A 26,493-nucleotide genomic window follows, 5' to 3' on the forward strand; every position below is an offset into this window, starting at 1 on the left:
TGACCAAAAGTTAACGTTTTGCTCTTCTTTGAACCGTCACTGGTGGTAATCAAACACATGTTCACGGATTATCGAGTGTGCAGACTCTATTTCTTCTGTCTTCTCTTTTAGTTTGAACTCTTATGACAGACTCATTAACTACCAACGACGATCTCCATTTCAAGCACACAGGTACTTTGGTGCGACACACATGGTTACCTGTTTGTCAGCAGTATTGTGGATCCTTCTCTCCTGTTTTAAGTGTCCGTTTTGTTGTGTTTTTTTTCCTGATGTTGCAGAAAGATTGTGAATGCACAGAGAAGGAGTCGAGTTTAAAAGATGTGAAAACAGAGCCCTCATTGTTGATGGCGGAGCCTACTGTGAATAGGAAAGGTGTGGAAAGAGACTTCCCTCAGACTGCGATGGTCTAACATTAGTTGTTGTAATGATGCGTTTGCTTTGATTTTCTTTTTCCCACCACATTGGAAGATTTAATCAAGATTTTGTCATTAAAAATGATCTGAATGCAGCTTTTCCCTGAGTGCGCCTTTTTTGTTTTTAATGTATGACAGTTCTGAATAACTCACTGTAAAGCTGTTTATGACTGCAGCCTTTTTAAAGATTTATTACTGAATATCTTAATACGATTAGAAACAAACTGTGGAATTTAACCATGCTGCTAATTCCCAGGGTGTGTAAAATCTAATTTTGCTAAATGCTGCTTTGAATTCCTAAATTAAATTACCTGTTTAATAGAAAATCATTTCCCCCTTTTGTTGGTGCTTGAATGTGTTCAAACTAATTATAATTTTCATGTTTTATTCAGTCATTTTTCAGCTTCTACTTTGATAATAATGATAGTTATAAATTATATAAGTTATCAGAACTCAAAGTGATCAATGTCCTAAAAATGATGGTTTTCTTTGACCAGCAGCCCAAAAATATCTACAATATTCAATTCACCATATATGGAACTATAAGAAGCATCGCAATCTCAAAGTTATCTAAACAATACAGCCACAAAAGTGCTTAAAGAGGACAGACATCAACATTTAGAAGAGTTTTGGTAAAGAGGTAAAAGCGAAACGCCCAAGCATGGTTCACATCGTTAATTACGTGGGTTTCTTTTACGTCACCTCGGGCACACACTCAACCATTGTCTTGGTCGTGATTCAAGTCCACGGCGGCAGGAGCTTCGTTCAGCCGGTTAGCACATGGATCAGACCCGAGGCATCGGGCTAATCAGGAAATCACAAGTTGTTTCCCAACTCGCTGGAAACTCCTACAAACTCTACTTGACGCTTCATATGAAGAAGATACTCGATTTGGTCTTGGGTGAAAAGAAGCAGAGCTTGTCCTTTTATGAAATGTATTTACTAGACAATGGAGAGCCAAAACAATTACATTAAGGCTGAAATTTTACCAGATGATGCATTTAAATTCTTAGGAATAGCCCAGTTGTCCAGAGAACACCCCTTGATGGCTTTGAGATAGTTTCTCGCCTCTTGTTTAGCATCTGTGCGTGTCCTCAGTCGCCCTGCTGTTGCAAACCTGTTTGTTCGTCCTGTCAAATACAACACTTTGACAAGTGTCAAGTTGTTCTTCGCAGAAACCTTTAACCTTGACCTTGATGTTTTAGCTGCTTGAAACCAGAGCAAGAAGACCTTTTAGGAACATGGAGTGCTGACATTTAACTATTTGAAGCTCAGACGCTAAATGTCTCCCAGCGGTGAATCTGCTGGCTGAGGAGGCACTGCACTCCAGTGGCAGATGCTTTGCAGTGTCCTTAAAAATGTTTCCCCAACAATAACCATGGACGCGGTAAGGTATTCAAAGATTATCAGTCTATTAATCTGTTTTTTTTGTTGCTTTCTCTTTGACATGTTACACAAGACAGGTGTATATATCACAAAGTCTAATTGAAACATGATTAGAAGACGTATTGTGGATGTAACTTGTTGTGCATCAGGGCCTGACAGGCATCAGGGCCTTACATGCTTTTTAGATGTTTAGTTTTCCTTCTCGCTCAATAACGCACAATCTGCACCCGTCTTTCCTCCAGAAAGTGACTTTAGCGCCGCCGTATGAAGAACATCCGCTCAGGTAATGTGGGCCACTTTTCCCTTGTCCTCCGGCTTTATGAAGCTCGAAGTTCTATGTTTTCATCACCACACTGGGCCTTCACCTCTCTGTTATTACTCAATGTCTTCACTGGGATTTGTTTGCAGGCTTCCCTCTCAACCAGCAGTCGGATATTAAAGCTGCGTCGCTGCTCGGCCCCTCCACCTCCACACTGTCACCGCTGTTAAGACCCCATCTAATGCTCAACAGGAAAAAAGAGAAATACTTCCCAAAATGTTTCCTTTAAGATTTAGAAGTATCATTTTTAACAGGTTGAATGATCCTCTTTTATAAAAAACAGCTCTAGAGGCAGGTTAAGCTTTTGTTATTGACATTTGAATGTGAATGTGGGTAGATAATGGGTTGAGTCAAATATAGCAGACAGACTAAATGAATGGAATAAATCATAAAGGAAAGTGCAAAACTGCTGGAGAACGTTTCAAACCTAAAAGAAAGAGCAGATAAAGCTCTGAGTAATATCTCAACGATCTGAGCGTACACACACACACACACACACACAGACCTACCTCATCCTCAACAATGCCTCCTCTGGTCCGCCTCCATCTTCCCTATATGGAACCTCAGAACACCTGTTCCCGGGCCAATCCGGACACAGTGTGAGACGTAGCTCCTCCCACTGCAGCTGATACGGCGTTACCATGGGTTACAGGGTGGTGGCCAGCTCGGTCTCCATCCCTCTGGTGAGGAGACTTTTTCCTCCTCATCTCCTCAGGCTTCAGCAGCACAACACTGCTGCAGCAGCTTTAAATCAGCTGCAGTCAGAGTGATGACAGTCCGTCAATAATTAGTAATAATTCAGTGTGCTCGGAGTGCTCTTGTTCATGATGAGCTTCTCTGAATGTCGTGTCTGCACATCAAGACAGCTGTTGCAAATGTGAAACATCAACTGTGTTCATGCTTTATTTATAAAGTCAACTGATCAAACAGCTAACACAAATTGCAGACACACGAAGCCATGAAATATAGAAAAAGCTATTTGTATTTATTTATAAAACTAATTCACAGGCCTACAGTGCATGACAGAAATGTCTTCCTGTTGGCAGGCGGGTTTGTCCTGTTTGTCTTTCCTCTCCTCACTCACTTCCACCTTTCTCCTACAAGGAAGAAATGTGAGTTTTTACAGATAAAGATCTGTGTCAAAGTGATGAGATCAACTTTAATATTATTCTTTAATAATGAAAGAGAGGAACATGTCTTTGAGTAAATATTAGAAAAGCTCCTTTCTCTCTGGGTGGGCGGGCGGGTGTACATGTTTGATTGACAGCACAATGCAAACAAACATGTAACTGTATTTTACAAGTCAAGAGCAGTCGTGTTGAGGTGTGAGGACGACAAAATTTAGCATCTAAACTGAGCGACTTGTTCACTGTGCTACAGCTCACCGGCTAATTACCCATCTAGCAGTGGACTCTTCCTCTGTTGGATGTTGGTTTTGGTCGCTCATTTGTTCATTTCGTAAATTGTGGTCCGTTTGGAGTAAAATAGACCATAAAGCAGGGCATGCTTCAGTACGGGGCTACCTTGTGATTGACAGGTCTCTACCTGAGGTTGCCCAGTCTGGGAGTTGTCCGTGTTTCCTTCTTAACTTTAACCCTTTCACAATGTGTTTTCAGTTCAGGAAAGTTAATTGTAACTTTTTGCTCGCTTAAAAAAAGTTGAATTCAGCATTCGGTTGTGCTTAGCTCCACCCTCTCGCGTTACTTCTAGTTGCATATTAAACAAGATGGCGAAGGCCAAAAGGCTGAACTCGAGGCTTCAAAACGACAGTCCACAAACGAATGTGTGACGCCCACTTCTTATTTATTGTCTATGGCAGCTGCCCCAGGGCCTCAAACAACCAGGGGCCCTGTAGTAAAGTCACAAAAGTGAATGCTGCTTCTATTCTCTTCTGTTTTATTCTATTCTCTCAAATCTTCACTTTTCTAGGCTTTGGCTTCTTTTGAAAACATCAGCCCCGGCTTCATTGTGAACGCTGATTCATTTCAATTTCCTCCACGTTTGGATCTATTCTCCTGCAAATACCAGCAAATAATAAATTGTCTTCATTCAGATTGACAAACCGCTGTGTAAACTGAACTGGACAGAAGCAATAATCTAATCTAATAAGCAGCTCCACTTTGTTTTCATTGGGAGCGGCCCATTAGACTCCACTCATGCTGCTGATCTCACAACGTGTCCTACATCTGTTCCTGGATGCCAGGACCGTGCCCTTCCTGTCCAGAGACCAGACTCTCTCTCTCTCTGCCTCTTCTGTATATCGGGCACGCTGCCAACTTTCCCCTCTAATCGTCAACCCCCCACCGCCCTGTCTCGGCGGGAGACCTTTGTTTTGCGGAGCTGTCTCAGCCTTTGGGCGTGGCTGCACCCTCAACATTTTTCCTTTTCAGTATCCACCTCTGACATTCAGACATCAGACTGTTGGCTTCTCCTGCAGAGATGACCACCCACCCACACACACACACACACACACACACACACACACAAACCGGCCCTCACAGCCCCCTGGGAGAGGAAATAGCAGCAGCAAAGCCATTTGCTGCACACCACGTTGTTATGGCAACTGTGTGGACATGGACTCAGTGCTGAAATGTTTTTAATGGAGGTTTGTGCAGAAGAGCTTTTGTCTGCTACTATGTGAGTCAGTATTAACATATTTGAAGCTGTTCCTGCCGGCTCTCATTGATCATCGTGCACCACTGATTTATTTCCACCACGAGGTTCAACTGAAAATGTTATGTTCATTACAAACCATCATTAATACAGATACATATTTGTCAAACTACAATCTATAACTTTTAATCCACATATGTAGGATATTATTAGTTGTCATGGCTCTTTTCCTTTGTGACTTTAGTTATTACTTATAATATACACAAATGCAGCACTCCAGTAAGAATGTATATAAGTAATAGCTAAAGTCACACACATATATATATATATATATAAATAAAAAAGATACATTATTGCTTATGGGAACATTGTTGTGATATCCCTATGATGTTATTCTAATGTATTCTAAGGTACAAATAAATACGATAACCAGACTCCAGTAACAGTCAAATGACACATCCGCGTCAGATTTAATACTTTTCGATCCGGCCTATGATTGCATTGGTAAAGTTCTCACCATGTCTGATGACTTGAAGGCCGTTACAAACAATGATTACAGGAGCGTTACAGTAGCAGTAAGAATGACAAGCCTTGAGAATGCTATCACAATTGATTTGTTGCTGAGAACAGAGTTGTGTGCAGAAATTATTATGCATCTGGTATGCTTTTAACAAATGTTTCGGAGAATTTGGACTACTGATTTTCTGTCGTGAATCTGTGTCAATAACTTAGCAATCTTATCTTTTATCTTCTTGGATGCAGAACATGTGATAGACTTTTACTAACCCCAAGTACGATAAATGTCCAGCTCGTGTTGCTGACATATTGATGGAGTTGAATGTGTATTTCTCACAGTAAAATATCAATGCAACCCATTACACTGGTAAAAGGGTTTAAAGAGGGGCAGCTTCCTGAATACATTGAATACTGTTGGGATCTGACCCTGCTCTCCTGGCTGGCTGAGACCTTCACACGTGTTTTTCAAACAAAGGAGCAGCCATGTTCCTTCCTTTCACCAAAACGCCTGACCTGGGGTCTGCAAGAAACCTCATGCCGGATGACCACACCCCCCAGCTCCAGCAGAAACCTGATGCTGGTCCCTCATTGGCCAAGAAAGGGCCCCCCACTGGTTGTGCCACCTGGTTTATAAGCCTGAGCACAGCTATAATTCTTCCTCTTCCGTCCAGACACCGCTGGTGTCAGGAGATCCACAAGGCCTCTTCCCTCCGGACCTCGTCCTGGCAACAAGAAGATTCACGAGGAGCCGCGGCCTCATCAAATCCTATCAGGTCACATGCAAACATTCGCTGGTCGAACAGACTGTGTTTTATTTTGAGTTTTGGATCCTGTAGTGCGAGAACGGATAACTTCTATGCCCCGTTACATTCCCAACAATACTGTAGCCACAGTGTGGTATACTGTGTGGTGTATATAGTAAGTGACATTACTCTATGCGACAGCAGAGAGTCAAAAGCATGAAAATAATTTGAACATTGTGGAGAGAAGAAATTCTGATGCTGGAAAAAGTGTCAAGTTTGCAAAGCCCGAAAACAGTTGACAAAGCAGATGTTTCCAGTGCAGGAGTTTGCTGAGGTATAGTCAATATAACAGTGGGCGTGTATTACTGGATATAGTAACAGATTCTATTTACTTTCAGTGGCCATGCTTTTGGTTGTAAAACTCAAAGTAAGGTGGAAATTAAACTAAGAATATGATGTTGAAATGATGGGCAGTCTTGGCCCCAAACAGACTTGTATCCCCCTCTAGAGGAAGCCTGTCGGAACAGAGGTTTCCAGGCAAAATATTCCACTATATTATATTCTACCTAAAGGTCTGTTGACTACTACAGTGAGTACCCCAGCCATAAAGTTGGATGACTGACATGAAACAAATTTAAGAAAGAAAATAGTCAAAATAGAGCCAGAAATGCTGAGATATGTCTTTTAGTCCCCAATATATAGGGTCAATCTCCATAAACACTGGCTACAATTCCCATAATGCAACTTATAGGATAATTCAATGTGACTGTCCCTGCATCCGTTTTTCTTTCATGTCCAAGCTCAAACACAGATAACCCCGATGACGTCATCGGGGTTGATAAGCTCCCCCTACACAACATGTCACTGTTACATGTCTTGGTTTAATGTTTAAACTTTTTGTTTGAAAACTGCGCACTTTTCTACCATTTTTTTGCGGGTTGTTTTCTGTCCATCACACTCACCTGTCATCACTACATATAATCTGTTGATGATTCAGAGTCTTCTATACCTGTCCTATACCTGCCTCCCTCCAGCACCACATATGGCTGAGACAATCAGGCCGCGTGTGGTGCTGAAGGGACAGCTCCCTTCAATGCTGGACTGGGTGTGACTTTTGGGGGAGCTCTCCGTGGTGCTGAACGCATCTTGACCTTGAACTTTGTGCCAGAAACGCCCCTCTGAGACACACAATAGACACAGAGACCCAAATGTATGACATGCTTCACTTGTTTGATTACTCAGCTTTTGGACTCACTGACAGGCGGGCCACTGCACCCTGATGGATTAGAGCTTGATCGAACAGGTTTGTAGCGTGGGACAATAAATGACCGATCACTTCCGGACGCTCGGGTCAGATGCGCTCCCGTCACCACCGGTCTGTGGACGAGTTCACACAGGCTACAGGTAATACCTCATCCTCCTCCTCATAGCCCATTGGATCTTTAATAGAGTAGGTCTCTCTCTCATATGCTAAGACTCGTGAAATCGCACGAGCATATGCTGGAGGCTAGCAGGGCTAATCTAGACTCATGAGTAAGCAAATCAAAACTGTGTGCCGATCATAGACCGGGAGAACGGCGGAGGATTTTCTCACATCTTGCCCTGATATCTCAGAATATATCGCGGTGCATATCTCTCTCCCTACAGTGGGAGTGTTTTCACGGAGCAGTATAGCTGAACAGATCTTTTGTCACAGTGCGACCACCTGCGCGTGAATACCGGCAAAAAGGCGGTGGCTGTCCAAGTCCGCGGAGCTGAAAAAAAACAGAACAAGAAAAGAAAAAGAAGCAGCGGAGAGACTCTGAGCGTCTGTGCCACTATACTTCCCCCCCAGAAACCTACACAGTCTCACACCCCCCACCTGCAAGGCATGTCGACCGCCGGGGAAGTACCAGACTTCTTCAAGAGCATGGGCTCCGACAGCCCGTCCAGGCCCAGGCAGAAATTCTGTGGCGTGTTCTGCCCGGTGGAAGGCTCCTCGGACAGCAAGACGCTGGACTTTGACGCTCTCTCGGGGTGCAGGGGCAAGAGTGACGGGCGAGTCATTGACCGGCAGACCGACATCTCCCAGCCGAGGAAGGTGGAGATCAGGGAGAGCACGGGGAAAGAAGCTCTACAGAACCTGGACGATAAAAGGGTAATTTTCTCTTATTTGTCCATGCTTATTGCGCATGTTTTTTTTGCGCCCCTCTTTCTCTTTTATTTTGTCTGTCTTTCTCTCCACCTTCTCCATCTTCGCACAAAACGGCGCCATTTACATTTAAAAGGTATTTCAATTTACAGCCTCCACTCATTTGAGTTTGTGTAAGCTTGCAGTTCAATGTATGCTTGACAACTTGCCCCGACTACATTTCCCAGAAGGCAATGCGATGCAACGGAATCGATGGAGGGGCCTACCATGCAGAGCAACCAGAGGGAGTGGCTCCTGTTAGTTGAAGCTTGTGTTGATTTTGCTACACAGTGCAGCTGATGGTACAACACTGTTGTACTGTTCATGAAGTGTCCTTGAGCAAAACGCCTATTGAGAGGTCTGAATGAGAAAAATCAGAGAAAACCTGGTTCTGAATGGGACACAGATGATGTTATGTGGTTGCTGCATTATTGTGCTCGTGCATTAAGTTATTCTCCACCAGCGTTGAGGGTGTGGGCCTGATGGACAAGAGATGGCAGCTTTGACTTGCATGACTTGGAAGAAAAATCCGTCAACTTTTTCTGCTGCTGGTTCAAACTCACCATCCAGCTTCTGCTGCTGGGTGGTGAACCGTGGTGCTGACATTACCAGCACTTCCTTTACTTAATACTCAGCACTCAGGGTGCTGTTAAGAGCTTCATATAGTGTTGCCGAGCCTCATGTTACATATTGATTGGAAGCATTAGCCATGCATACTGCTCTTTACCTCCTCTCGCTTAAATCTCTTTAACTCTTATACGTGTAGTAGTTCGCTCTGCTCTTCTCTGATGAACGAATATATTTGAAATTAATTGATTTGTTCTTGCAGATTATTGATAAGACGGACACAATAAAACAATGGGATGTTTACAGGCAAGCCTACATCTTAGCATCCGGCTTGATTATCACATCAGCAGACTGCAGTGGTGGAAAGTAACTGAGTATATTTACTCAACTGTACTTACAGTACAATGGTAATTTACTTGAGTATTTACATTTCTACTCCACTTCTTGTCAGATGCAAATATTGCACTTTCTTACTCCACATTTATTGAGGAATTAGTTACTTTGCAGATTCAGATTCATAATACAAAATATAATCAACAACTCATTTATGAAATAATTATAATGAAATATCGGACATTATTGATCCCATGGTAAAATTCAAAAGCTGCTGCAGCTGTATATAAAGATATTAAACACATTAAATAATTAAATATCTTTACACATTAACGCGTCACTATAAATATTTATGACGCTTAAACTTTCACACTGTTCTACAAAGATATATATATATATATATATTAAAAAAGAATATTAAGTAGTACTGTAGTACTGAGTTGGCAGAGTGGTGCAGTGGTTATCACTGCAGCCTCACAGTTAGAAAGTTTGTGTGTTCGATCCCCGGTCTTTCTGTGTCATAAATAGACTGTATATAAGAGGGTGTAACTGACCAGCTGAAAGCAGAAAAAGAATAAAATATTGAATGAAAGATCTTCTTCCACCACTGACAGACAGAAAAGCTCCATATTCTAAATAAAGATTGAACTTTGGATAATGCCTCAGACTTTTGCAGCCTTTTAAAAATAAAACCCTTATAGCGAGTCTGTGGCTCTTTAAATTAAAGTCATGTTATTTAAAAAGAAGAAACAACACTTCCTCTCTCTTATAAATGAAAAGTTGAATACATAAGAAATAAAAATGCATTTTCTCAATTCGATAAAACCAAGGGGTTAGCTGTCGCAGCTTCACTTGGTCTGGTGGTCAGCTCATACTAACAAACTGTCTATTGCTCTATAGCTGCTGAGTCAGTTTACTGAATCTTCTCTACTAATGTTCTGTGAGCAAAGAAAGAAGTAAGCGGACGTCCATATTCCCACATTAAAAAGAAAAAAAACATTGCAGTTGTCCACAATTCTTCAAACCCCATCGTGTCCTATATGTGCTGTCTCCTCTGGTCCCAACAAGTTTCCCTTCCTGTCTCTAGTCACATCTTAAAACTATCTTTGGAAAAATTAACTTAAAAAAAAATCACCAATAAGTAGTGATTCAAGAAAATGGCTGAAACGAGCTCATCAGAGCTAGAAACAGGTGAAGTGGTCTGAGCACCGACTGAGATTTGATTCATTCTCATAAAAAACAGGTTTGTAAAACGCAACACATGAAGAAGAGTCAAGATGGCTGCTGGCTGCTCCTTCATCTGTTCAGCTGGTGCACTCCCTGCCTTCACTAATCCGAAGGAGAGCAAATTGATGGCATTAGTGGCTCTTTCCTGTCAATGGTAACAGGGCGAGGCTCTGCGCATGCTCCGTGGTGCCCTTTCATTGGGACGAGGCTCGCGAGCGGTCCCTCCCCTCCCCTCTCTCTCGTCTCACTCCGTCTGGGAAGGAAAAAAAAAAGGTTTGGTGCATCGGCGGAGACCGGGCGGCTGCCAGGACGCGATCCGGAGTTGAGAGACAACTTTCTTTCCATCTGTGGCCTTCCGAGGATCAGCTGAGTTCTCATCCTTCTTCTGCTTCATCGTTTCAACCACGCGAGCCCCGGTAATCCGTAACATCCCGTCACATTGATTGCGGTCCAAGGCGCAGCGCGAGACGAACCACCGGCGAACATGTCTGGCTACCAGGGAAAGAAGAACATCCCCCGCATCACAGTGAGTGTTTTGTGTGTGTTTTTTTTTCTTTAACGTCGAAGTAGCTGAGAGTGTAAGCTCTCGGGTGTCCCGGGCGGGTGGGCCTGCTGCTGCGGATGGTGTGCGCGCCGCGCCGGGTGCAGGATGTCACCGGCATGGTGCCGCTCCCCTCGATTACAACCGGTGCTCGGAGCTGCTGAAGGGCACGGCCGCTGGGATGCTTTTTTGCAGACGCCCCTCGGTTTATTTTTGATGATGAAATCTGCTTCACGGAAACTGAAACCGCACGTTAGGATCGATTATTCAATGTGGCCGCCGATAGCGTGGTGGTGGTGGTGGTGGGGCTGGCAAATGTCTTCTTTTTTTTTTTTGCAGCATCTTTGCGACAATTGCTCGGCTCCGTCTGCTGAATAAAATGCTCATAAAATATATCACCGCTGCGGATTCACGCTCGTGTCTGCCGGTCTCTCTCCGGGGTATTAATGACAGTGGAGCTTTTCACGCCGGTGGTCTTTGTTACGCTGGGGCTCTGGGAGCCGGCTATCTGTGCACACCCACTGGTGAGGCCAATGCTTCCCCTGCTGTAACACTCAGCACCCGGGCAGGATTATTCCCAATCTCTCCTTCTCACTGTGGCACATTGGTGGATGTTTCTGTGGGCCAGGTTATTTCCCTGAATTCATAGCGGTATCGCAGGGATGGCTGGTGGTGGTTCAATGGAAAGTAGAGAATAGGGGAGGGGAGGGGAGGGGAAGGGAGAGAGGGGGGGCGGATCCTATTTCCTTCCATGTTTCTCTCTCTCTCTCAGTTGTGTAACGAAGATGAAGGGGAAGATGCACGTGCAGGCGGAGTCGATCATGGAGGAGGAGTAGTGAAATGACTGGGCTGAATTATTAAAGGTGGGTCCGAACATGCAGAACAAAAGCCACATGGGGGGGGGGGATGTGCGTCTCATTGTGGGCTCTCGATACCAGTATGAGTCGATGCTTTGGTGCAGATACTAAATGAATCACTTGGTTTATACTCTAACCAGGGGGGCGTAAGTCCTTTTGATCAAATCAAATCCCCTTACCACAATAAACTATAATCAGGACATTGGCATGATGAGGGTGGGGTGGCCGCTGCTAGGAGGGACGAGGGGCCTTTTTAAAAGCGTCCATTCCCAGGGGCCCATCGTCTCCTGTATGCTCTATTAGCAGAGGCCCTAACCTGGCCGGACGCCAGACAGTGCAGCCAAGGTGACCACCGCCAATGTGTCCCCGCTCATGCACATGTTCCGAAGTTGGAATCGTTGTACTGCAAAGATGCACGCGAACGTCTCTGTGGAGCCGCGCGGAGAGGGGTGTTGTGGGTAACTGTATCTCCAAAGGTGTCCCAAAGGCACTCTTAGTCAGATAGTCTTAGTCTATGCATGCTGCTAGGAGAAGAAACACAAACTGACATTTGTCTAATTACATGCAAAATAGTGGAGAAGATTAATCTCACCTTTTATGTTCCACTAGTTAACTTTAAGCTTAAATGTATTGCTTATATTGATTGTTTGTAAAGACAGAGGACGTTGAGACGACTCGTCTTACTAGTTACTAGCTGATATCATGGCGTCCTCAGAGAACACAGCAGCCAGCCTCTCAGGTGAATCATTGTCCTCCTGGACTCTCTTGCAGAGTGCTTGCAGCCAGTTGGCGGAGAGCTCAGAGGATTAGTAAAGGTTCTAGTCCCAGTAGTGATTAAGTCAGACCTAAATGGATCCAAAGTCTATTCCTGAACAGTGCATGGAAGAAAAAGAAGGTCAGCGGCAGAATTCCAAATGTTGTTTTTTTTTCCTTCTATCTCTAAAGAACCGAGCATTGATGAATGTGTTGCGTGAGACTGCGGCCCACTGAACAGGAGAGTCCCTTAGTGCACTTTGTGGACGTCGTGTTTCCAGCCGGTCCCGGCTCAGAACCACCTGCGTCACCACTGGGCTTCTCCGAGAGTGAAGAAGTGGATGAAGCTTGTTAAACCAGACAGAGAGCGGAGAGGAAATGAGGTTGAAGCTAAATAGGAAAGGCTGCAGCAGTGACAAAGGAACCCTGTGTGTTCGTGGCCAATCAAATATCAGTTTTCATCATAATGCTGAATTTGAACGTCTCCTCCATCCATCCTCAATCATTAGGGGTGGAGCGTCCTGGTTTGTCTAGGACAGATGGTGTCGGGTCAGCGTCGCGGGCAGAGACGTACTTAAGGCGGATCTCATCAAATATGAATGAACCTCCACAAGTTCACCACCTGGGTTTAGCATACAGCTAAACAGTGCAAAATAGTGCAAATACTAATGTTTTTTTTTTAGGGTTTGGTCTTTTAAAATGTAAATAAATTGCCCATTGCTAGTTCCAGAGCACAGCTGGATAAATATAAATAACCTAATCGATCGATAGATTATCAAAACTGGTATCAATTGGCAGCTCGTTTCAGCATAAGAGTCGAGCCAAAGTTATTTTTGCCCGAAGTAAGTGCAGCATAAAGAGAAGGATATGAATACAGGTGAAAACAAAGCCAGCGTTTCAGTGCAGTACATGCAGCTCTACCGTCCACGTTAACGGAAGGTAAAAATAGACTGTGGCTATAAGGAGACGGTCCCGGATTACAGGCCCTGGGACTACAATCCTCAGCTGATGAGAGATCACCAGGTGGTCTGCTAGTGTACCTGTAGTACAGCAGCAGTTGTCCCCAGTGGCAGCACATTGCTCAGCAGCCCGCTGTCTGCTCCCACATCACACACAGCGGGCTGCTCTCCAGATCACACACACACACACACACACACACACACACACACACACCAGCTCAATGCGACTCTGAATTCACCCATTCATTTGTTTTTATTAATCGGCACCTGAACAGAGGAGAATACTGTCGAGTAGAATCTGTAACGGCATCGCGGTGCCTCCAGCTGCACTATGTTCTCGATTAAACTGCACAAAGAGGTCAATGAGGGTGATGATGGTTGTTTCAGTTGAAGAGATAATTAATGTGAGTATTTCGTGGTCAAAGAGAGAATTCAAGTGAAATATCATAGACTATCATAGGCACGTTATCAACGTCTTGAAGAGAATTCAAGACATTTTTATTTTTGTCAGGCAAAGACAGCATTTATGTGAATATCTTATCATCTAAGACAACTTAAGCTTTTTAAGTGAAGTTCATCTCAAGATAATTTCAAAGTGAATAATTCAGTGAAAGACGGACTCAAATGAATGAGTCCAGTTTCTGTGAGAAGTCGTGCAGGTGCTTCATCCTCTGAATTCTATGAAACGAAGGACATACTCTAACAATACAAATCTCCAAATATCACTTTAAGAATCACTCACACACACACACACACACACACACACACACACACACAAATCACTGTTGTGCTGGATTTTCCAAGGTGTTCAGTTACACATTTATCCCTCTGGGAATTTGTCTTTGTTGTTCCTGTTGAGCTGGTTATTTTGAAGCAGCGGGTCTTATTAAAGGTCAGTGTGTGTTTTTAAAGCAGTGGTCTGAACATGCACTCAGATGATTTTGGTAGCTGCCTTTTTGAGTAATCCAGGACACTCGTAAATCAACGTGCTGACTGTCTGACCTGGCAGCGTTTCTCCACCTGACTTCACAAATGTTCCCCGGATAGTTTCCAGTCGGACAACAACACAACACGCCGCGTTGCCGGGTTACGGCTCGACACTGGCAGACCTTTCCACAGCAGCCGAGTGGATTTCATCCTGATTTTGTGAAAGTTTTTGTCCCCTGTTGAGGGTTCTAGCTTTCACCTGTGTGGTTTTGTTTATACAAAACACATGTTTAATGATCATATCTTAAAGATTGTTTTAAGGTGAAATCTGTAAGATCGTTCCAAAATTTTAGTTTAAAGCATACATAATGAGATGAGATGAAAGGTTACAGTGTTGATGTTCCTTTTAAAGACGTTTATGTGTTGTGTTGCAGACATATCGAAGTACATACTGAAATGAGCATGCTAACCAGCTAGCCCCGGCTAGTCCTGTCTTGTAATGCACACGTACCGGTGATGGTGAGCCTCTGCAGCATCCAGGCTGTCCTGGGTCCAACATGAGAGGACGAAGAAGGTAGCGCTACCTCGAAGACTTGTCAATAACGTTGAAAAAACGACTCGTATTTTTGGGTTTCGACCACTTCGCCTGGAGGAGGGCGGGCTCCTGTTAGCTGTAGCAACTAGCATTCAGCCAGCATGAATGCCACTGCTCTTCATGGCACTACCCGCCCTGTGCAGCATTTCAAGCGCAACAACAGCCAGGATGTTAAGAAAGTTATTGCCTTAAACCAAACAAATAAGCAGTGAATGATTAAACATTGTGCAAGTAGCTTCACAGAAGTGGTTTTTCTCAAGTCATGCTAGACCAATTCCATGTTTGTGCTATGACATTAGCATTAGCGGGGTAGTGTGGCATGAAAACACAGTGGCCCAACAACAGTGCGCCCATTGAGCTTCATCCACATCCTGTTTGTGAGCTTGTGAGAGGTTCCCATGAGGGAAAGGTCACTGTCATGTTTGGCTCTGAGCCAGTACAATCAGACACACTCTCTCTCCCAACCCCTGTGTGCTCCAAAACAATCAGAGGATTATACAGTCTAGTTTCAGGGAGAGGCATTGTTCTGCTAATTTTTTTCCCCCCCTGTCTTTTTTCTGCGTTCGGCAGCTGAAGCTAAAGGACAAAAAGAAAACACCTCTTTAGTGAGACTTTCTCAAACTATCTGCCTCTCAAAACCCCCAAAACGAGCCCATCACTATGGATCCAAAATGAGTAATTGCTTCTGCTTCTGTTTTGCTGAGCAGCTTTGTGTCCGTGTGAAAATATGAGCGTCGACTCGAGAGCCGAGGTCTCTTGGCGAGCTCCACTAAGCACTGGGATCATGGCAGTCGGTCGTGACGAGGCTCATGATGTAACGACATATTTCAGAGCCAAGTTGTCGCGGTTTGAAAAGCGTTGGGCTGGAGCGAGGCCTGCCGCTCTGCAATAGATCCAAGATCACCACGTGATGTGTTCACGTCAGTTCCATCAGCGCTGTCGGAGCGTCACCACGCCTTTCAGTTGACCACTGCTCAGTGTTTTCCAGACCTGCTGCAGTCAGCAGGCGTGTGTGTGTGTGTGTGTGTGTGTGTGTGTGTGTGTGTGTGTGTGTGTGTGTGTGTACTGTTGGGTTGGGCACTGTTTGTGTGCATGTCTTCCTCCCTTTATTCAAAAGTGCTCGGCCGCCAAAGAAGTTAAAGAGTTTCTTTCCAAAAGCAAAGAGGATATGTCTTAATCAAACTTGTACGGCATTCATGATTTTAAAAAGATACACTTTGTTGATCAGCATTTTCAAAAACATTGAAACATTTAAGCACAAACTGGTTCCTACAAATACACCTAGAGTTGTTTTTTTGTTTCATAAACGGACATTTCTGAGCTTTGGATGGATATGATTTATACATATCTATTCACATGATGATCTATAATTCAAGGCGCATGCTACTGCACATGTTTGAATCCTTGTGTGGCTCCAGAGGGAGCTACGTTTGTGAAGTCTGATATGTTTCCTTAAGTGTCAAGGACCGAACACCAGAAGTTTAAAAAAAGGAAACAAAAATCTGGGGGTGTGAAGTGCGGAGAAAGAAGTGAGCTCGCCAGACCACTGCACCTCTGACTGAACTGTTGGCGGTCAAGTTGCATTGTGGGTAATGTAGGCCCCAGGTTTTGACAAGGAAGAAGAATGCTGGGAATAAAATAAAAAATAGCTCTTGTTCAGCTGCATCCATCATTAGTCGGACAGTGTTGTGTTCTTCAAAGATTACTTTTGCAGCTAAAAATGATTTTAATTATTGATTAATCCGTCAGAAAATAGTGCAATATCACAATTTCCTAGAGCCCAATGGTGAGAACTCCCCCCCCCCCCCCTAGATTTAGTTTGATCTGTGGCCGAGCAGCCTGATCGGGAGTCTCGAAAGTATCCTGTAATATTTGACAAAGCGGAGTCCTGCGGTGCTCAGCTGTGTGTGTGCTGGTTCACATGCAGGGCGGGGTCCCAGACCGGGAGCCTTTGCAGAGTGGCAGCAGTTGTGTTTCGGGGCCAGAGCTGCTGGCCGGCTCGGAACAGAGCAGCCTTTGTTAGCCGGGGGATGCTGGAGGCCTTGTGACCAGAGCCGCCACTCCCTTTTTGGACAGAGCGACTCCAGGGAGGAACGGTGGTAGGGGGGCTCAGAGTGGGAGCCTGTGGAGGTGGCAGACCCCCCCCCCCCTGCAGAGAAACACAAGTGGCACAGCAGCAGGCGTGGAGGCGTGGATGATTGATTACACAGTCTGTGCCCTGATTGGTTCTCACGTGTCCGTTCCCGTGAGCCACATGAAGGGGACGGAGGAGTGTGTCTGGAGGGCGGGCTCCTGTCCTCATTGTTGCACCAGTGAAAGCTTTACACCCCTCATTCTGTCGCTCAAGCAGAGCGGGATGAAGAATCACTCATAGTCATCGTTCAAACATCCACGCAGAAACCCGGAGCGGATCCAAACATCACAGCTCTGCTCTGTGTCTGCGCCCCCCCCTCCACCCATTGGATTAGTAGTAAGACTGGGTTTATGGGTATCTGTGTGTGGAGATGAAGAGAGCCAGTATCTGCACAGCCGTGTGTTCCTTATCAGAATGCATCCTAAAAAAAAAGGCTAAGCAAAGCCTGCTATATAAATTCGGCAGGTTTGGCGTGTTTATTTTTTATTGTGACATTTCCCAAAATGCCTTTCATCAAATGCACTCAATCCAGCATGAAATGGAGCCAAAATCAGATACTCGCCGCTCATAAAGGGTATTTTTATAGGCGTCTATAAAACCCTAGACCGTGTTCTGGTCTGCAGTGTCTGGTTCCTATACAGCTCGACGTGAGCTTTTCCCCACAAACTATTTAATGCAGCGTTTACGTGTAATGTGCGGCGACTGAATCCTTTTTATTTGTTTTCCAGAGTGACCGTCTCCTCATCAAAGGAGGGAAGATTGTGAACGATGACCAGTCCTTCTGCGCTGACGTCTATATGGAGGATGGAGTCATCAAGTGAGTTTACTGGGATTTATTCTTTTACGCTGCTGAGAGAAAAACCCACAGCTCATCACCTCTACAAAGTGATAATGGATCTCTGTCTCTCTCTTTTTAGTACAATTGTAACAAAATAAAATCTGGCACATTTACATGATGGAAGTGCTCATGTGTTAATTAATGTGCATTGCACCTTCTTAAAGGGACAGTGTGTAGGATTTGGTGGCCTCCAGTGTTGAGGTTGCAGATTGCAACCAACTGAATACTCCTCCGCTCACCCCTCCCCTTCCTCTTGGAAGGCAACGTGAGCCGCAGAGTTCAAAACAGTGGTGACGCCGTTAGCCTCGCTCAGAGGCTTTTACCAGAATAACAATACACACGGTACCGCTATTTTGCCCTCTGCTGCTCACATTACCTCAGTTTGACGGAGAACTACGGCGAAAGGCTCTCTGGAGCCAGTGTTTAGTTTGTCCGTTCTGGGCTGCCGTAGAAAACATGGCGGTGCAACATGGCGGACTCCGACTCTTGGGGCTCATTCTAAACACAATATATATTATACTCTGATGAAAACATAGTTATGACAACTGTATACCATTATTGCTATTAGATCATGTGAAGTGTTTATAACTGATGTGAAGCTGTAATTTGTGTAATTTCCTTGTTTTTTCATTTCTCCGTTTTGTACGTTCTTGTCAACAGACAAATCGGGGAGAATCTCATCGTGCCCGGCGGGGTGAAAACCATCGACGCCCACGGCCGCATGTTGATGCCGGGCGGCATCGACGTGCACACGCGCTTCCAGATGCCCGATCGAGGCATGGTGTCCGCCGACGACTTCTACCAGGGCACCAAGGCTGCGCTGGGCGGAGGCACCACCATGATCAGTGAGTAAGATCTGGGCCTTAATACCTCGGTCTCCTTCCGGGTCCTTTCTGTGAGGGAATCAAAGCTGACCGAGGTGTCTGCAGAGCGTCTTTCCCTCTGCAGTGGTCCTTCACTCCCCGTTTGGGCTTTAATTGAACACGTCTTAACGAGACCAGGAAGTGTGCCAAGCCTGTTCATGACCGAGCCAAAATGTAAAACTGTCCATCTGCTCCGAGGACTCTGAGCACTCAGTTCACACTCAGCCAGGAAGACAGTTGATTTCCCTTTGGACACATTCTGATTCTAGTTTTTTACACACCTCTGTGGATGCTTTTCTTCATATACTGTAGGCTTCTCATTCTTGGTTTTATTGTCATTTACATAAAGTTTAATATAAATCTCTGGCCTGTTTTTTCCTGTGAATTGTTTGGCAGAAACTCTGACTTATTTTTCCAAACACAGGATTATCAGTATTCGTGCACAATTTAGCATTTATTAGAATATGAATTGTTTTTTCTTCCTTTTATTAATATCCTTTAGCACTTTTTTTTGTTAAGCCCTTGAACTATTTCAGCCTACAGTTGCTGGGGTTCGGTTCTGATCCATTTTTTTTACTAGATGTTAGTTATATACTGTCGGTCCCCTACTAGGCTTCGATAAAATAGAGCTAACGTCATGTGTAAAAAGATAACACAAGTAGACGGACCCCCCCGCTGACTCAGCAGCTGAACTCTCCTCTCCCTCGCCTGGGAACAAACACTCCCAGGCGACTTGTGTGTCGGTGGCACCTCGGGGCGAAACGCTGACTGCTGCAGGGTCGGGCAGGTCTGGAGCTGGGAGGTAATGTACGGCAGCCTGCTGACTGGAATCTCAGTGGAGGGCGAACGTCACGAGGGAACAGACGTACCACAGACACTGAGGATTTTGACTGGGATTGAGATTTCATGCTTCAGATGAACGCGTTTACAATCTGCTCTGCAAACATTGAGATTAAACTGCCAGACTTCAGTATAATATCATATCATCATATCTTATACTATAATATTGTTTGTATCTTAAATTCTGGATCTTAATTATAAGAATCATTCTTTCCTGACCGCACTGCAGGACCACACATCAGTAGACGCGAGCCGTTTTATTCACTCATTTGGGTCTGAAAGCTCACAAACCATCTTGAGCCCATATATTGGAAGTTTGCCTCTGTCTGGTAGAAACCATGAGCAGATGGAGCACATGCCGGTTTTGTATTTGGAGCTCTGGTTCGTACAGAGACGGGAGTCCTGAATCTGGTAATCCTCAAAGATCAGTGACACGGTCACTTGAGACAAAATCTGGAGCGTATTTGTCCGCCAGGTGTGAACTACAATCTGTCTCGACACAGGTGATATGACAACTGTGTGTGTGTGTGTGTTCCCAGTCGACCACGTGGTTCCCGAGCCTGGCGTCAGCCTCATCTCGGCCTTCGAGCAGTGGCGCGAATGGGCCGACAGCAAGTCCTGCTGCGACTACTCGCTGCACGTCGACATCACCGAGTGGCACAAGGGCATCCAGGAAGACATGGAGGCGCTGGTGAAGGATCACGGTACGGGCCACGCCCCAACTTATTCCATCATTGATTTTAGGAGCAACATTTCCTACAAATTAACAAATTCTTGCATCAAACAAGACTTAAAATAATGTTCTTCTGCAACTGAATTCAGTACATTTTCATTTTAATATATCTATATTAATAATATGTATATATTAATATACTGCAGCCACAACATTCAGGAATGTTTTTCACAGGCTGCCGCGTGAAGCCGAAACATCTGGATCGCCCCTGGTTAGTTTAGGAGGCGCTTGATTTGATATGCAGCAGAGTTTTCTGTGAGCAGAGCACGCATTATAAAAAAAACAAACGTCACAGTCGATCACGTTCATTTAATCGTGGAAGCCAAAATCGCGATGGCAGATTTAATATTGGAATAATTGTGCAGCTCTAGTGCACAATTAACCAAATACCACACTGTCTCTGTTTGTAGAAATGTTACACTTTACTCAACCTCTTGTAACACCCAGGATGTATTTGTCTCTGTTATCACACTTTCACACTCCGAATGGTCTAAGATGTTCTTCTGTGTCAGTCCTCCATTCCCCTCGTGGTTTTCACGCTGACATCTTGTCTTTTCTTTTAGGCGTCAACTCTTTCCTGGTCTACCTGGCTTATAAGGATGTTTTCCAGCTAAGTGACGCTCAGGTTGGGCTTCCTCTCTTCTCCCTGTCTCTTCTTTCTTCTTTCATGCCGTGTGTTGCCGAGAAACTGAAGACTATAATGCGTTTTCTCACATTTTCAGAGATGATGCATGCTATGTCAAAGGTCAAAGGAGAATCTGATATGATATGTTGGATTACTATGAAACCTGGAGGGAGCTTGGCATGCTGTGGCGCTGTATTCTGTTAACAATGACACTGATTGGCCTTGTTGAGATGTAGCCTCTTCCTACACTGAATCTAATTAAACCGGAATTATCCTCCAACACAAAAGTCGCTGCCGCACACGAATCCCAATCTGATTACAGTCGATCCTAATTGCCATCAGTGTTGCATGAAATATGAGATGCGAGCCACGGACACAGATGATGCTGTTTACAGTACAAGCAACGGTTGCATTAACTAAAATCAGTCAGTCTGCCAACAAGGTAGCCTTCATCCTGCACTGAGAGTTACAGTGCGAGTCTGTTTGTCTGGGCAACGCCGTCATCTCGTAGCAACTGTTTCTCTTATGAGACTGAATGGATAATAAAAAAAAAACAGTTCCTCGTCCAAGTCTCTCTCTCCGACTCGTGGTTAAAATGTTTTGGAAACAGATCAGTGTCGGCCTTTTCTGCACCTGTGCGAGGAAGGAGTTTTCTCTCTCAGGTCAAACTTTGACGGCTCTGTACTGTTGCATTTGTTTTTTTTTGCCGTCGGGGAAGGTGACGACTCACCGAACACGCCGGATTTCCCCACAGTCTGTGAAGTTATCGCTTAACGAACAAGCAGAGAGTGTGATGGACAAACTCGGGGTCCGTGTTTCATTTCAGCGCTAAAGTATGCACATTGGTAAAATACTTGACTAAGAAAATCCCGATCCCTCAAGACGAAAACACACCATACAGTACATGCTTTCTCATGAAATAGCCATGGGCCATACTCTCATGTCTATCCAACGGGTCAAATAGTAATCCATGTAGCAGTAACACTCCATGGACTCGTGTGCTTGTGGCTTGTATTGTGTAACTTGTGGATATGGTTTTGTGACCGCTGATCCTCAATTGATCTCATGTATGTGTAAATAAATGATTTATTCATCCATCATGGCGTGCATTAGTGAACACACGGTGAAGAGGTGATTGCATTTGTGCGTCAGAGATCATACCTGTGTCCCGCTCTTTGCTGCAGGTGTACGAGGTGTTCAGTGTGATCCGCGATCTGGGAGCCATCGCCCAGGTGCACGCTGAGAATGGAGACATCATAGCCGAGGTACGCCGCTCCACTCCAGTATGAGAGCCGGGATCTGGCGCGTCCAGATGCGTGATTTTCTGATGTTAAATGGAACATTTTGCCATTGTCGCTATCACTGCAAGGCTGATCGTGACTCAACATCTTCCATTTTTAACGGGTGTGTGTGTGTGTGTGTGTGTGTGTGTGTGTGTGTGTGTGTGTGTGTGTAGGAGCAACACAGGATCCTGGAGCAGGGGATCACTGGGCCTGAGGGACACGTATTAAGCCGGCCCGAGGAGGTAAGACAGAGTTTCAGCCCGCCGGACACCGACTGACCGGCCTGTCTGGGTCTTGGGGGCGAAAAAAGCTGGTTTGGCTTCGGGAAGCGAGTTCACCTCCGTCTTGTATTTGCAGAAGTCCCTTTTTTTTTGCGCTGCAGGCAGTTTTGACCTTTCCAACCTCCGCGGCTGTCGGTGTTTCGTTGTTTGACAGTTTTACATTCTGGCTGCCTCGGGAGATACTTGCACAGCCTCATCAGATTCACCTTCACGGGCTTCACGTAGTAACCCCACAGGTGTTACAGATAGGAGCACATCCTCTCCATAAATTGTCATTCACCGTGAACATCCAGATGTGGGAACAGAGTACAGCATGACTTATGGCAGCTGTTTTTATTGCTAAAACTTCTGTTTTTCTCCTTTTAAATACTCCCCTTTAATCGTATTCCTAAGGCAAGGGCAGACAAAAAGTCCTCTGTGGCGATTACAAGCTTCATTTAAGGTAAAGCACTGAGTGATCTCTCACTGCCCTGCGGGAATTGCTTCGGCAATGCTGTTGCTGCTCCGATGAATCAAATCTTGATTGTAATTCAAACTGTTATTTTTGTAGTGATTTATAGAATGGTTATTAAAAACCTCAGACAGAAGGAGAAAAGAGAGAAAAATGTAAAAAAATAAGCCGGTCTGATCCAAAAGAAGACGAGATGAAGAGTCCGCAGTGTTCTCTCCTCTTGGAAGACTTTGTTGGTGTTAAGTCATTGAAATATCGCAATCCTAGCACCTCACTTGTCAAAATAGACTGCCAAGGCATTAGCGTTGGTGCCAAATCCCCCATAAATCTACTTTACGATCATATGAAATGGGGAAATGATGGGCCTTTTAGTGTTCAGTAGTGGAGTGTGGGAGAAGAGAGAGAGTCACCCCACCGCTTTCTGTTGTCCCGTCTCTTCTCCAGGTGGAGGCGGAGGCTGTGAACCGCTCTGTGACTGTGGCCAATCAGACCAACTGCCCTCTCTATATCACTAAGGTGATGAGCAAGAGTGCTGCTGATGTCATCGCCCAGGCCAGGAAGAAGGGTGAGACTCTAATACATTCTCTAAATACAATCGATCTCAAGATTAAAAAAAAAAACACAAGACTCCTTTGACGTAAACAGTAACTTTACTTCACACAACACATAAGTTGCTGCCTCGATCTGTTTGTGTGTTTATGTTGTTGTGTTACTCTGGTGAGTCCGAACCCACCCTTTAAAACACCAAAGGTGGTTCAATTATTGATTTTATCAAAGGAGTCTTGTGGCTTTGGACCCGCTCCGTTTGTAGAGGTGAACGGCTCATTCTGAAGTTGTGAAAACGCATCGATTCCTATTTCAGGTTATTACAAACTGAAGAAAGTTATTATTATATTCCATTTTCTTTTGCCAATAGATCCCCCTAAATGCTTCACACCGGCCCTTTTTAAACTGATATTTTTAGGCGGCTACAATAAGTCTTGCTTCTGTCCCGTCCCGTACATTGATTTTCTTTCGTGCTGGTACCCGTGTCTGTTTCTCCAAACTGGAGGCGTGTCGACTGCCATCTACTGTCGGTAATACACACTCTGTGGATAATCGCCTCATACAAACCCACTTCACTTCAACTCTGAACCATCCCTTTAATGTCTCTTTGTTTCCAAAACTAGAAACTGGAGAGATGAGTGTTTAAACAAAACCACAGTCTATCCTGCTACCACTGAGACAAATACTTCATTTGTGGGTTTCCACAATTTTATTTAGGTTTTGGACTGGAATACCCATACTTACTTCAGCTCCAATCTAGTGTATTCATGCAGTCGTTTTTCCAGAAAACACAGACAGTAAAATAGACACAAACTGGTACAAACGGGAACCACTGCGACGGTCCACATGACGTGCGTGAAACAAACTCCAGGAGCGTAGTATCTGGAGGTATAATTGGGATCGGACTTTTCAGGCACCGTGGTCTACGGAGAGCCAATCACCGCAAGCCTGGGAACAGATGGTTCTCACTATTGGAGCAAGAACTGGGCCAAGGCAGCCGCCTACGTCACCTCCCCTCCCCTGAGCCCCGACCCCACCACACCAGACTATCTCAACTCCCTGCTCTCCTGGTAAGAGGAAGACTCAAGCTGGGGACACACGGTGAAAGATATCTTTATGTCCAATTGGATTGTACATTTTGTCAACAATGAACACAATATTCCCTCTTTCCTCCTCCTCTTCACACCTTCTGCGTAGTGGTGACCTGCAGGTGACAGGAAGCGCCCACTGTCCCTTCAACACCGCCCAGCGTGCCGTGGGCAAAGACGACTTCAGCTTGATCCCCGAAGGCGTCCATGGTACCGAGGAGAGGATGTCTATCATCTGGGACAAGTGTGTGGTATGTATGGCGAGCTAGGGGTGGGACATATGGATACATATCACATTATATGTAACTGTATACAGTTATATCTATAGGTATCATGATATATTACATTTTCTTTCAAATCAATTGATTTAATGCCTAAAATAACCTGATAAATGTCACGTCAGCATGTTAGCATTCTCACTCTGAGCATGTTAGCGTGCTAACGTTTACCTGATGCTAATGTATACACTTACATACATGCATATAAAGTATAGAGACGTGATGCACCAGTAGCAGAACAAAGGGAAACATGTAACAAAAAAAACATGCACACATAGAGAATGCACATCCATAACAACACACATAAGCACACACTAAAGTCCACATTGAGACAGAATGATTGAATAAAAAAAAAAAAAAGGGATGGCACAGAGAATATTAGGACAAACTAGAGTAGGAGAGTGACCTACTGTGATGTTCTCAATCTCGCCTCCGCTTCACTTCAGGTGACCGGTAAGATGGATGAAAACCAGTTTGTGGCGGTGACCAGCACCAACGCCGCCAAGATCTTCAACCTGTACCCCCGCAAGGGTCGCATCGCCATGGGTTCGGACGCCGACCTGGTGCTGTGGGACCCAGACGTCACGAAGATCATCTCTGCCAAGAGCCACAACTCGGTACCAGCTTCACGCATTACTTCATAGCGGATCATGGGAGAGGGGAGGCGTCTCAACGTCAAATGTTAAAGCCTCTATGCGTGTAGTTTCCATGTATGTGATTGATGTTTGTCACATTGTTTTTTTCAAATTTCAAATTCTACACATAGTGGCTTTAAGACCCCGTTGAAGGCTACTCGAGTTACTGTTGTTGTGAATGCAGACGGTAAAAGCTCTAACAATGAGTGAAATGAAAATATTAACTTCACTTATTTAGCACCTTTTATCTCAAACTGCTTCATAGAACATCATTTAAATGAGGAAAAAGGTTCAGCAGAATACTAGAGAATTAACAACAACACTAAATAAAATGTTTTCTATAAATCACAAGCTAATATCCACACATTTAAGACCATGCAGTTGAAATATGTCCATCTTATCACATCATTTCAGTCTATAACTGAGTCTTGAAAACTTAATTTAGACACGTGAAACGATTTCGTTTCTAGTAATGAAATGTGTCTTTAAAGAGATAAGAAACGGGCCGGATGTTAAACAAAAATACACAGAAAGAAAGACCTGGCTTTGAGCTCGGGGGCTTTGTTTATATTGAAACAGGAAAGGGGTCCTTCTGGAACAGCTGCCACAGAGTTGGAATCTTGCTGTTTAAAATATCCTTGTATGCTGCAGAAACTAAGTGGCCTGAACTAGCCGCACACCACTAGCTACAAAACGTTTGTGAACAGGGGTTTCCACATACTTCTGCCATATAGTGTAAACATGGCAGTTAACATTACTCCAAATTAAAAAGAGTGTTTTTTAAAAGCACCAAGTGAGCGAGTGATTCCACATGAAATACATCCCCTAAAAATATAAAACTCTACTGTGTGATAATGATTAATGATGAGAATAATTCAGTTAATGTAATTGGTGGCATTGATGTCAGAGCGACTGCTTCATTAGTCCGCTCGCTCTGTTTGGCCGTCTCACGGTTGAACAGGGTGTGGGCCTCACACAG

General features: G+C 44.5%; 1 protein-coding gene across 2 annotated transcripts in view; it reads left to right on the forward strand.

The window, feature by feature from the left end:
* Window positions 1-7,375: 7,375 nt before the first annotated feature.
* The window catches only part of dpysl2b (dihydropyrimidinase like 2b), a 23,588-nt gene continuing 4,470 nt past the window's right edge, over window positions 7,376-26,493 (forward strand). Inside the window, exons 1-11 of one of the 2 annotated variants that reach the window (XM_031855577.1) lie at window positions 7,376-8,127; window positions 17,782-17,870; window positions 18,552-18,736; window positions 20,134-20,298; window positions 20,891-20,952; window positions 22,137-22,217; window positions 22,409-22,477; window positions 23,412-23,532; window positions 24,427-24,583; window positions 24,711-24,852; window positions 25,326-25,496. In XM_031855577.1, the coding sequence (XP_031711437.1) occupies window positions 7,861-8,127; window positions 17,782-17,870; window positions 18,552-18,736; window positions 20,134-20,298; window positions 20,891-20,952; window positions 22,137-22,217; window positions 22,409-22,477; window positions 23,412-23,532; window positions 24,427-24,583; window positions 24,711-24,852; window positions 25,326-25,496 (1,509 nt within the window). In that variant the 5' untranslated portion in view covers window positions 7,376-7,860. Of the gene's footprint in view, window positions 8,128-10,133; window positions 10,814-17,781; window positions 17,871-18,551; window positions 18,737-20,133; window positions 20,299-20,890; window positions 20,953-22,136; window positions 22,218-22,408; window positions 22,478-23,411; window positions 23,533-24,426; window positions 24,584-24,710; window positions 24,853-25,325; window positions 25,497-26,493 lie in introns of those variants that run through there. The other variant, XM_031855578.1, reaches the window with a different exon arrangement.

Source organism: Anarrhichthys ocellatus, unplaced genomic scaffold (genome assembly GCF_004355925.1).
Source record: "Anarrhichthys ocellatus isolate YVR2014 unplaced genomic scaffold, GSC_Weel_1.0 scaffold16, whole genome shotgun sequence".
NCBI lineage: Eukaryota > Metazoa > Chordata > Actinopteri > Perciformes > Anarhichadidae > Anarrhichthys > Anarrhichthys ocellatus.